Source organism: Papio anubis, chromosome 1 (genome assembly GCF_008728515.1).
Source record: "Papio anubis isolate 15944 chromosome 1, Panubis1.0, whole genome shotgun sequence".
NCBI lineage: Eukaryota > Metazoa > Chordata > Mammalia > Primates > Cercopithecidae > Papio > Papio anubis.
In genome coordinates, this window is record NC_044976.1 from 61842895 (window position 1) to 61856322 (window position 13428).

The window sequence follows — 13428 nt, forward strand, 5'->3', positions numbered from 1 at the left end:
ATGGTGAGCCAGGGCGGGCTTGCAGTGAAGCAAGATCTGACACTGCAGCCTATGAGGCAGGCGGAGACTCTAGTCTCAAAAAAAAATTATGATTTTTGCTGAAACTGCCCAATGCTGCTTGCTCTCAGTTGCCTCATTTTGCTTAATTCAGGCAGATCTTCTTAATTTCTGCTCCTTGCAGCCAGGCCTAGCAATCTCAGCCTCCTTAAAGCTAAGCTCTTATATGTCTCTTTACTGCCTTAGTATTTTTAATACAGTATTCTCAGAGGCCACAAATACACCCCTACTTAATTCTATTACTAAAAGCTATTATCTGAAAGTTATTACCTCTAAGAAATTGTACTTTTATAAATCTCAAGACTTGTGCATTAAATGTGCATAACAAGGATGAATTCCTTAGGTTCTTCTAAATCTTTACAATACTACAATTCATGCAGAAAAAGGTAAATAGGTCACCGAATCTCCATCTCCCTCAACCTAAACTGATAATTTTGGATGATAGCTGAATTATGAAAACAATGAAATATATTGTTAACATTTTTTTAATGCTTTCTTAGTTTAAGGCACTATACTTACTACTTTACAAACTATATCTTAATTTTCAACACAACTATCGGTGGGAAATATTGTCTCCATTCTACAGCTATGAAAACCGAAGTACTAATAAATAATTTAATTATTCAGGGTTTTATAACAAGGGGCACAGTCAGGACTTGAACCCAGGTGTGTTTGACCTATGTTCTCAACCATTATGTAATACTTCCAAAAGTGTAATTCAGTTACCACTGGCATCAGAATTCCTTGGTAAATGGTTAAAAATACAAATTCCTGGGCTGTATCCAAGAACTACTAACAGAGAAGTTCAGAAATATGCATTTCCAGGCAATTCTCATGCACATAAAAATTAATTAAAAGCATTTTTCATGAAGACTGATCACAAAAAATCCTGGTCAATAGAAATGAAATTGATATCCTTTGTCAAAAAAAAAAATTTCCCCCTGTATTTAGGTCTATTCATTTCATTATATTCTTATAGGCTGTCTCAAGGAGCTTTCCTGCATTCCGTTCAGCTTACTTTTTTTTTTTAAATTTCTTATTGTGATAAAATATATATAACAAGATTTGTCATTTTAAACATTTTTAAGTGTACAATTCAGTGACATTACATTCACAATATGTGCAACCATCACCAATATATCCAAAACTTTTCTATTACTACAAACAGAAACTGTATAACCATTAAGCAATACCTCCTCATGCTTCCCACCTCCAGTCTCTAGTAATCTTTAATCTCCTTTCTGTCTCTTTGAATTAGTCCATTCTAGATATTGCGTACAACTGGAATCTTAACAATATTTGTCCTTATATGTGTCTGGCTTATTTCACTTAGCACAATGCTTTCAAGATTCTTCAATGTTGTAGCATGTATCAGAACTTCCTTCCTTTTCATGAATAAATAATATTCCACTGTATGTATATACCATACTTTGTTTAGCCATTTATTTGTTGATGAACATTTGGGTTGTTTCCTATCTTTTGGTTATTGTGAATAATGATGGAATAAACACTGGTACATAAATATCTGAGTCACTGTTTTCAATTATTTTGGGCATATACCTAGGAGTGAAATTGCTTGGTCTTATGTTAATTATATGTTTAACTTTTTGAGAAAGTGCCAGACTGTTTTCCACAGGAGCTACAATGTACAAGGGTTTTAATTCTTCTATATCCTTGCCAATATTTGTTATTTCCCATTTTTATTGTTTGTTTAAATGGCCATTCTCGTAGATGTAATGTGTAAAATGTAAGGTCTCACTGTAGTTTTGATGTGCATTTCTTTAATGACTAATGATATTTAATACATTTTCATGTGCTTATTGGCAATTTGTATAACTTCTTTCAAGAAATAGCTACTCAAGGCCAGGTGCGGTGGCTCACACCTGTAATCCCAGCAATTTGGGAGGCTGAGGCAGGCAGATCACGAGGTCAGGAGATCGAGACCACCCTGGTGAAGCCCCATCTCTACTAAAAATACAAAAAAAAAAAAAGTTTGCCAGACGTGGTGGTGGGTGCCTGTAGTCCCAGCTATTCGGGAGGCTGAGGCAGGAGAATGGTGTGAACCCAGGAGGCGGAGCTTGCAGTAAGCCAAGAGAGCACCACTGCACTCCAGCCTGGGCAACAGAGCGAGACTCTGTCTCAAAACAAACAAACAAACAAAAAACCAAAACAACAAAAAAGAAATATCTACTCAAGTTTTTGCCTATGTTTAAAATTGGGCTGTCTTTTTTTCTTGTTGAGTTTTAGAAGTCCTTGATATACTCTGGACATTAAACCCTTATTAGATATATAATTTGAAAATATTTTTCTCCCATTCTGTGCTATGCCTTTTCACTTTCTTGATGGTGTACTCTGAAGCACAAGAGCTTTTACTTTTGATAAAGTCCAATTTATTTTTTCTTTTGTTCATTGTGCTTTTGGTGTTGTTATATAAGAATCTATCAACAAATTCAAGGTCATGAAGATTTATCATTATGTTTTCAGTTATAAATGGTTTTGGCCCTTATATTTAGGTCACTGATCCATTTTGAATTAATTTTTATATATGCTGTGAGGTAGGGATCCAACTCCATTCTTTTTTATAAGGAAATCCTGTTTCCCAGCAACATTTATTGAAGACACTATTCTTTCTCCATTAAATAAACTTGGCATCCTTGTCAAAAATCAATTGGTCATAGATGTATGCGTGTGTTTTAGACACCCAATTCTATTCCATTTGTGTCTATGGCTACTGTTATGCCAGTGCCATACTGTTTTGATTACTGTAGCTTTGCAGTATGTTTTGAAATCAGGAAACATGAGTCTTCCAACTTTGTCCTTTTTCAAGATTGTTTGGCTATTTGGGGTCTCTTGTAGTTTCATATGAATTTAAGGATAGGCTTTTCCATTTCTGCAAAAAATGCTGTTTGATCATTCTGCAAAAGAAATACAGGAATTACAGTGAATCTGTAGACTGCTTTGTGTAGTAGCATTAACATCTTAACAATATTAAATCTTCTTGCCCATGAATACAGAATATCTTCCCTTTTATTTAGATATTCTTTATTTTCTTTCAAAAATGAATTGTAGTTTCTAGTGTATAAGTTTTTTACCTCTTTGGTTAAATTTATTCTTGTGTATTTTGTCCTTTCAGATCCTACCGCAATGGACTGCTTCCTTAATTTCCTTTTCAAATTCATTACAGGTATATGGAAACTGATTTTTGTGTGTTGATCTTATACCCTGAAACTTTTTTGACTCTAGTTATTAGCTCTAGTAGCTTCCTGTGCACTCTTGGGATTTTCTCTATAGAAAATCATCTCATCTTCAAATAAAGATTGTTTTACTTTTTCCCTTCCAATTTAAATGTCTTTTATTTCTTGTTCTTGTCTAATTGCTCTGGCTAGAATTTCCAATACAATGTTGAATACCAGTGGTGAAAGCAGGTGTCCTTGTTTGGCTCCTGATCTTTCGGGGAAAGTTTTCAGTCTTCCATATCTAAAATTTTAAATTGTTGAAAATAATTCTCTTTTTAAGACTGGCTTTCCTCTTAGCCTTTGCTCACCTACAGAATAGGCATAATATGGAATATAGGCATATATCTTCATCCTAAGATTCTGATAAACATTTTCAAGTAACTTATCCCTAGAGACCATCATTTGAGCAGTCAAGAGGAACTTAGAATACTGACCAGTGGTTGTCACAATTAAATTGTATACATAATGCAAAACAAAACAACAAACATTTTTTAAAAACCAGTTCTGGCATAACTCACTACTATTAAAAAGGTTTTATTTGGGTTAGTACAGAAATAAAAAAAATACACATCTAAAAAAGTTACTCTTCTGCCTATAAGAGAGAATGAGCTAGTGATTAAAAATAAGTCCTAGGCTGGGTGCAGTGGCTCATGCCTATAATCTCAGTACTTTAGAAGGCCAATGTGGGTGGATCACCTGAGGTCAGGAGTTTGAGACCAGCCTGGCCAACATGGTGAAACCCCCATCTCTACTAAAAATACAAAAACTAACAGGGCCTGATGGTGGTGCACACTTATAATCCCAGCTATTTGGGAGGCTGAGGCAAGAAGAATCACTTGAACCCAAGAGGTGGAGGTTGCAAGGAGCCAAGATCATGCCATTGCACTCCAGCATGGGCAACAAGAGTGAAACTCTGTCTCAAAAAAAAAAAAAAAAAAGGGCCTATACAACAGGTGGGATCCTTGTGGTGATGGAACTGTTCTGTATCATGATTACAGTGGTAGATACAAGAACCTACACGTGATAAAATTGCATAGAACTAAATACACACACAAATGAGTTCATTGCAAAACAGGAAATATGAATACGATCAGTGGATTGAGTCAATGTCAATTTCCTGGTTGTGATATTGTACTACAGTTTTATAAGATGTTATGTTGGGAAACTAGGAAAACACTACACATGATGTCTCTGTTTTACTTCTCACAATGGCAAGTAAATCTACAATTATCTGAAAATAAAACTTACAGGACAGTCACCATTATTGCATTTTCATAGCAATGCCAGCTACAGCAGCAGCAAATTGCCAAGAGGAAGAAAAGCCAATCGCAGTAAATTATATATATTCCTTGCAAAACATAAAGGATATGGAAGTTCACATAAAATATTAATGTGTAGTTTTTTTTGTTTTTTTGTTTTTTACAAATGGGCTTTATTGACACGCCATTAACTATTTGTTTTGTGAAGAAAAAATTTTTAAACCTAAAACATGGAACTGTATTTTCCTGTTGAGAGGATTCTTACATTTAAAATTCTCCAAATTGATCAATAGGAATTGATTTCAGGACGTATTCATCAGTAAAAAAAAGCAAAGCGAAAAGAGTACATATGGTGTGCCATCTTCTATATAAAAAAAGTAAGAAAAAACAAAATGAAACTGCATAGGAAAGGTAAATAAGAAACTAATGAATTTGGTTACCCACAAGAAATAGGTAGCAGGAATGAGGGAGGGATTAATGCTACTCTGAGTATCCTTTTTTGGCAACAGTTTTGACTTTTAGGACTATATTAATGGCTTATCTCATTTTAAAAAGTCAAAAAGCATGAGAAAAAAGTAAAATTCACGATCAAGACAACCTATTTCAAATGAATACTTCAAATGATGAACTAATCCAAATAATTTATGAAAACAGTAATTTGTATCTTTAATCTAAGCACAAAAAACTGCAAACAAATCTTGAATGCTTCGCAGGTTTGTTTTTAGCAGTGCTGTGAGCACAAGAATTCTGCAAATATTTTGCGTGTGATGTAGGATTAAGCAAATGTGCAAATTTATTGCTGCTCTCAGGAGACAGAGATTTAGATTTAAGATGGGATAGAAATATGGAAAAGGAGAAGTCAAGGAAAAACCTTGTATCACTATGAACAGATGAATTTTTAAATGGTCAACCAGCAGAAGGTCAATTAATAAATACGGAAATGATGGAGTTAGAAAATTATGACTATGGCAATCATTATAGTAATAACTGACTCAGGCAAGAATCATCAATGTAGGTTAAAACTACTGGGTGAAACATGACAAAGTACCTCGCCACAAAGTATTTATTAATTACAAAGGGAAAATGATTACTTTTTTTTTTTTTTTTGAGACGGAGTCTCGCTCTGTCGCCCAGGCTGGAGTGCAGTGGCCAGATCTCGGCTCACTGCACGCTCCGCCTCCCCGGTTCATGCCATTCTCCTGCCTCAGCCTCCCGAGTAGCTGGGACTACAGGCACCCGCCACCTTGCCCAGCTAGTTTTTCGTATTTTGTAGTAGAGACGGGGTTTCACCGCGTTAGGCGGGATGGGCTTGATCTCCTGACCTCGTGATCTGCCTGTCTTGGCCTCCTAAAGTGCTAGGATTACAGGCTTGAGCCACCGCGCCTGGCCAAATGATTACTTTTATAGTATATAAACCTGCTGAACATCACTGTAATCAAATGATTAAAATTAATCAATAATAGGACAAAATATCTCTTGATGTAATTCAACATTCTTCTATATTTTTGCCCCAAAATACATAACATGACTAATGACAAAATATCAGGCAAACACAACTGAGGAATGATGTACAAAAAACAGTCTACACTATTTAAAAAATAGGAATTGATTTCAGGACGTATTCATCAGTAAAAAAAGCAAAGTGAAAAGTAAGAAAAAACAAATTTTTTTTTTTTTTCTGACATTTCTGACAAAATGTCACTGTCAGAGAACACAATAAAAGGTTAAAAAAATTGTTCTAGATTGAAGGAAACTTTAAGAACTATTTTGTAATATGTGACCTTGGATTGAATCCTGGATCAAGAGAAAAGCTGTGATAAAGAACATTACTGGGAAAATTTGAATTTGGAGTATATACTAGATAACAGTAATTATATCAATGTTAAATTTTCTGATTTTGGCCGGGCGCGGTGGCTCAAGCCTGTAATCCCAGCACTTTGGGAGGCCGAGACGGGCGGATCACGAGGTCAGGAGATCGAGACCATCCTGGCTAACACGGTGAAACCCCGTCTCTACTAAAAAATACAAAAAACTAGCCGGGCGAGGTGGCGGGCGCCTGTAGTCCCAGCTACTCAGGAGGCTGAGGCAGGAGAATGGCGTGAAACCGGGAGGCAGAGCTTGCAGTGAGCTGAGATCCGGCCACTGCACTCCAGCCTGGGCGACAGAGCGAGACTCCGTCTCAAAAAAAAAAAAAAAAAAAAAAAAAAAAAATTTTCTGATTTTAATATTTTTACTATGGTTAAATAATGCTCTTCTTAGGAAATACACACTGAAGGATTTAGCGGTAAAAAAGGATGTCTGCAACTTCTCAAATATTCAGAAAAGTTTGGGTACCTATGTATGTGTGTGCACATGTGTGACAGAGAGAATAAAAGTACATGGTGACAAAATATTAACAATTTGTGACTCTGGGGGAGTGTTAAGGAATTCTTTTTAATATTCTTGTAAATTTTCTATAAATTTTAAATTATTTAAGAATCTAGAGTTTAAAAAATGTCTCTAAACTGTTAAAAGCTTACACAAGGTATTTATAGATATTTTACCCATGGAATTTTTTTCTTTTTTTTTCTTGATAGGTCATTTTTCTGTCTCCCAGGCTGGTGTGCAATCTGCGGCGCTAGAGTGATCCCCCCATCTCAGCTTCCTGAGTAGCTGGGACTACAAGCGTGCACCACCCAGGCCTGCTAATTAAAAAAAAATTTTTTTGTAGAGATGGGATCTCCCTATATTGCTCAGGCTTGAACTTCTGAACTCAAGTGATCTGCTTGCCTTGACCTCCCAAAGTGCTGGGATTATAGGTGTGACTCACCACGCCCAGCCCAGTGAGAAATTTTGTTTGCAGTTCTTAAGCTTGTTTTCTACTTCATAAATTTAAGAACTCTACTTCATAAATTTTGTGTTTTTAAGGGTCTCAAGATTTTGGTTTAAATAAACAAAACTATGTATTTGTAAAAATAATTTGAGTCATGTTTCTATTCAAATTTGTATTTTTATTGCATTTAACTTTTTAAAAATTTATTTTAATTAAAAAAAATTTTTTAAGATTGGAAACCATCAACTTGTATTGACAGCAATGATGACTTTTCTTTGTAGCCTATGGTAGTGGACAGAGTGGGCTGACCCAGGATGTTTTTATCTGTAGACTAACAATGACATACATACTTCTAAATAGCCAACTACTTTTTCCTAAAATGGAGCTGAAAGAATTCATAATGGTAACAAATTAGTGTTACAGATACATATTTTAATATGTAAAGGAGCTTTCACCTTTTATGTGAACTTTGGTACTGTGAAGACAGAGGCAATTTTGTTTAGATTTACCCAGATACGTTTCATTCCTAAGAAAAGCCTCTTGGCAATACGTTTATTCAGTTCTGAGAAATGGTGACATTCTGGAAACTTCTTTCAGAAACAGCAGTCACATATGTGGAACACTCGATTAAAATGAAAAATGCGGGCTCTATTTAAGCCCATATTTTTCTACATAGGATCGCAACATAGGGTTAGGACATCCTCCCCCGACCCTACACATTTCCAAAGGAAAATCCAATTTTAGAAGTTTCTACTTGCCAAACTTAAAAAACCCAGTCACCTGAAAGTTAGCCAGCAGGGCATTGCCACCAACCCCAAATAAAGCTGTAGGTTTCATCACGTGCACCAGACAAATCTACAAGGCTAGTTTCAGTATTCCTCTTTTAAAGAATTTATTTTAAACCTATTATACCACACAGCATGTTTCAAACACTGACATATAACTCCCTAATAAGATAAAACAAAGGCAAAAAGGTTTATCTTATTAGAAACAAGATACACCATCACTTACAGTCTTCAAATATCACTGCACTTTAACTTTCATAATTTGACAAAGCATTCATGAAACAAGCTACAGACTAGTTTTAACAGACAAAAAATACCTTACCTGCAAGCAGACATGTGCCTGTCCTAAATTTTTTATTAGGTAAGAATTTTACAAACATTATTTATATTAGTGGTAATGGAGAGTATTGCACCTTCTCCAAGCTGCAGGGTGAGAACCACCAAGAGTGTGGTGGAACTTATGGCCCTTCCAAAGCCATGGCTCTTTCGGCCTGCAGATGTCAGCCTCCACCTCCTGGGCTCAAATGATTTTCCTAACTCAACCTCCTATGTAGCTGGGTCCACAGGTGCACACTACCATGCTTGGCTAATTTTTTTATTTTTTGTAGAGATGGGGTCTCATTTTGTTGCCCAGGCTGGTCTCTTAACTCCTTGCCTCAAGTGATCCTCCCTCCTTGGCCTCCCAGAGTCCTGGGATTACAGGCCAGTGAGGGATATTGACTATTCACTAGCTTTTGGAAATAAGAAAATTTATTTAGAAACTTGTTTTGTAGTTTATAATCATTAACATTTAGTGTTCTCATAGAAATAGATTATTTGTTCTAATTGGCTAAGAATGTATTTAAAAAGCATCTTGCTTTCTAAATTATAGTTATTTTCTAGGGTTATTTTTTTCTTTTTTTGAGACAGGGTCTCGCTCTGTCACCCAGGCTAGAGTGCATTCGTATGATCATCACTTACTGTAGCCTTGACCTCCTGGGCCCCAGTGATCCTCCCACCTCAGCCTCCCGAGTAGCTGGGACTACAGGCATGTACCACACCCAGCTACTAGGGAGGCTGAGGCAGGACAATAGCTTGAGCCCAGGAGGCAGAGGTTGCAGCGAGCCGAGATTGGATCATTGCACTCCAGCCTGGGTGACACAACGAGACTCTGTCTCAAAAAAAAAAAAAGTATCATTTTCTTTTTTTTTTTTTTTTTAAGAGACAGGGTCTCACTGTGTCACCCAGGCTGGCATGCAGTGGCTATTTACAGGAGGGATCATAGTGTACTACAGCCCTGAACTCCTGGCCTCAAGCAATTTTCTTTCCTCAGTCTCCTGACAGAATTTTTTTTTTTTTTTTTTTGAGACAGAGTCTTGCTCTGTCACCCAGGCTGTAGTACCGTGGCACGATATCAACTCACTGCAACCTCCCAACCCGGGTTCAAGTGATTCTCCTGCTTCAGCCTCCTGTGTAGCTGGGACCACAGGCGCCCGCCAGCACGCCCAGCTAATTTTTGTATTTTTAGTAGAGACAGGGAGAACTCCCAGCCTAAAGTGATCTGCCCGCCTTGGCCTCCCAAAGTGCTGGGATTACAGGTGTGAGCCACCACACCTGGCCCGTTATTTTTATATGTTGTAAAATGTCTCAGCTCATACTTAAATTCACTAATTATAACACCAATTCATGGAGTGATATACTTAAATAACAGAGATCTTTAGAAACAAATATGGAGAGAAATTAATAAATTAAATAAACATAGGCAAATTCCTATGTGACTCATAACAATGGTTCTTGTTCTTCCCTTGCTCCTTGAAGCCCACTGCCATGGGAACTACTGTTTTAAAAGTCTGAGCTCTAAAGAAATTGATGGGTTTACAAGAAGAAAGAAGGAAAGACACTATTAAGTGGAGCTGATTCGGGGAGAAAAACAACAGGCTTGATTATCTGGTATCACTTTTGTCCAAAAACATTTCCTCCTTTGCTGCCTATTTACACTTTATGTAACTGCATCAGAAATTAATTCGGTTTAGCAGGCACCTGCTTTCAAATACAAGATTATCTGTGATTTATAAATTTTTACTTGCTACTTGCTTTCACTGTATATCCTTTTGTATAATTTGAACTTTTTCCTGTGTACATATATTTCCTATGTTAAAAAACATTAAATAAGTTAAACAAAAAAGAATGCTTTCCTGTTAATATCCAGTTGAGATCAGTTCACTGAGGAAACAAAAGCTTTGATTAGGAGTAGGAAGAAATAATTTACAACAAAAATATTTGTGGGGCAGAAAAGACTGAAACATGCAAATATTTGGAGCTGGAGGAGCAGTATGTCAAGGGAAAACAGCTACTAAAAGCAAATAATGGACAGATGTAGGAGATGTCAAACAATGAGGATTCTTTGAAAAACTCTTCTCTTTGTCCCTAAAGTATTTTAAATGGCACTCAGTTTCCACATCTTTTAATCTGGACTACTACCAAAACTATAGTTCAGCTATATCACGAAATAAATAGATCTGTGCCCTGACTCAGGGCTGTAACCACAGATTATAACACTATTTGCATGGAAAATGCATTCTGAGTTCCATGTAAATGACTCCAAAAACATTTGTAAACATAACCCATTTCTAAATTGAGGAAGGTATATTAACTTACAGCATAAGATCATAAGCTCCCAGGCTGCAAGCAGAATCTCACACCTGTAATCCCAGAATTTTGGGAGGCCTGGGTGAGTGGACTGCTTGAGCCCAGGGGTTTGATACTAGCTTGGGTAACATGGCGAAACCCTGACTCTGCAAAAATACACAAAAATTAGTAGGGCGTGGTGGTGTGGACCTGTAGTCTCAGCTATGCAGGAGGCTAAGGTGGGAGGACTGCTTGAACCCAGGAGGTTGAGGCTGCACTGAATGGCGATCACACCATTGTGCTCCAGCCTGGGCAACAGAGTGAGACCCTGTCTCAGGGCAAAAAAACAAAAAAACAAAAAACCAAAAAAAACCCATAAGCTCCCAATGGGGAGAAACTTCATTTTCCTTATCTTTACTCTTTAGTGTCCACTGGTGTGGTAGATAGAAGATACACTGAAATGGTAAATGAGCTAAACATATGCACTACTTTGAAAATTTAACCCCCATTCTGCTTAATTCAATCCTTCTAGGAAGACGATACAAATACAGTTGTCCCTCAGTATCTGTGGAGAATTGGTTCCAGGACTTCTGCAGATACCAAAATCCATGGAGGCTCAAGTCTCCTATATAAAATGGTGCATTTGCATATAACCTATGCACATCCTCCCATATACTTTAATCATCTCTAGATTACTTATAATACCTAACACAATGTAAATGCTACATAAATAGTTGTTATACTGTATTGGTTTAGGAAATAATAACAAGAAAAAAAGTCTGTATATGTTCAGTACAGATGCAACCATTCGTTTTTTTTCTCAAAATATTTTCAATCTGTCATTGGTTGAACCCACAAATGTGTAATACACACATATGGAGAGCCATCTGTATTCTTTCCAGGCTTTTCCTACGTAGACAGTAGCTTTCTGCAGATAATGTCTTCATTCAAAGGAACCACCGACAGGACAATATGAAAATGATTGGTTGCTGGCCTGTAGGCCTTCCAGGTTCCTCTAGATCTCTCTCTGCTGGCTTCAGTGTTTCTAGTTCCACCCTGAACCAGTTATTTGTTAGACACTTTGTTCCTAAACCACATATTACTTCTCCATCCATGTAAATCTGAAGTAAATGTCTTACTCTATTTTACCCTGAGCTGGTCTATTATGCATATGCTGGGAGAACTGGGCTCAATGAGTATTAAAATTAAGGCGGGCGCCTGTAGTCCCAGCTACTCGGGAGGCTGAGGCAGGAGAATGGCGTAAACCCGGGAGGCGGAGCTTGCAGTGAGCTGAGATCCGGCCACTGCACTCTAGCCTGGGCAACAGAGTGAGACTCCGTCTCAAAAAAAAAAAAAAAAAATTAAGGCATCATATATAACCATTATAGAATATCACAAACCACATCACAACTAAGGTATTTTACTTATTTAAGAGAGAATATTTCAGGTCAGGTATAAACTATTAATTTCTACAAATAAATTCTTTTAAATGGTCATTTTAACAAATATGAACATCTTCCTGCAGAATACACATATGTAATTTCAAAAATAACAAACTTACTCATCATTGTCTTTTGTTGTCGATTCTTTGCTTTCAGTTAAACTGGGGGGATTCAATTTTTTTCTCTTTTCTATATATGTGTAATAAAGAAAAGGACATAAAGTTAAAGGAGAAATCATCAAATTTTAAATAGAATTTTGTCAAATTTTAAATAGAAAGTAAAAAGGTGGACAAATGGAAGGGAGGTGGGAAAAGAAAAAGTATCCTATTTTATTTTCTTTTTCCATTTCCTATTTGCCTAATTTCTTATTCACAATACCACATAAGAAAAAATAATCTTTTGAATAAAATTTCCATTGAAGGTTGGCATATTAAAGAGAAATCCAATATGATTCCATAATTAGGTTAAAATGCATTAGTAAACTTTATTAGATAAAGGATACTTTCATCAAAGATTTTAATCAATGATATTATATTAAGGCTTCCAGTTTGCATTATTCCACCTCTATTTTTTTTCTCAAGTTAACAACAAGGGATTGGTGATACTGATACTCAGAAAATAGTTAAGTTCCTCATAGTATCATTGTAAAATAAATTTGATTTTAGGGGTAAAAGTACCTTTTAATTTTATTTTTAAATTGACACTAAATATTTATAGTATATAACATGTTCTGAAATATGTATATATTGTAAAATGGCTAAACCAAACTAGTTAACATATCTATTACCTTACATACTTACCATTTTTTTGTGGTATGAACACTGAAAGTCTACTTTCTTAGCAATTTTCAACTGTATAATATGTTGCTATCAATTATAGTCAATTATACAATAATTGAACTTGTTCCTCCTGTCTAGCTGAAATTTTTTATCATTTGGTCAACATGTTCCCAATCACTCAGCCCTCCCGACCAGCAGACCCTGGTAACCACCACTCTATTTTCTGTTCTACGATTTTGACTTTTTTAGATCCCACTTATAAGTGAGATCATGTGATATTTGTCTTTCTGTGCCTGGCTTACTTCCCTTAACATAATATCCTCCAGGTTCATTCATGTTGTCCCAAGTGGCAGGATTTCCCTCTTTTTAAAGGTTAAGAGCATTCCATTGAGTATATATACCATATTTTCCTTATCCATTCATCTGTTCATGGGCACTTAGGTTGATTTAG

At 36.2% G+C, this 13428-nt stretch overlaps 1 protein-coding gene across 7 annotated transcripts in view; it reads right to left on the reverse strand.

Moving 5' to 3' along the window:
• The window catches only part of ITGB3BP (integrin subunit beta 3 binding protein), an 80119-nt gene that overhangs the window by 23728 nt on the left and 42963 nt on the right, over positions 1-13428 (reverse strand). For all 7 annotated transcript variants that reach the window (XR_002523841.2, XM_009209818.3, XM_003891986.4 and 4 more), the window contains one exon: positions 12318-12387. Coding sequence is in view for 6 of the 7 variants with exons in the window: in XM_009209818.3 (XP_009208082.1) it covers positions 12318-12387 (70 nt within the window). In the remaining variant the exon portion in view is untranslated. The remainder of the gene's footprint in view (positions 1-12317; positions 12388-13428) is intronic.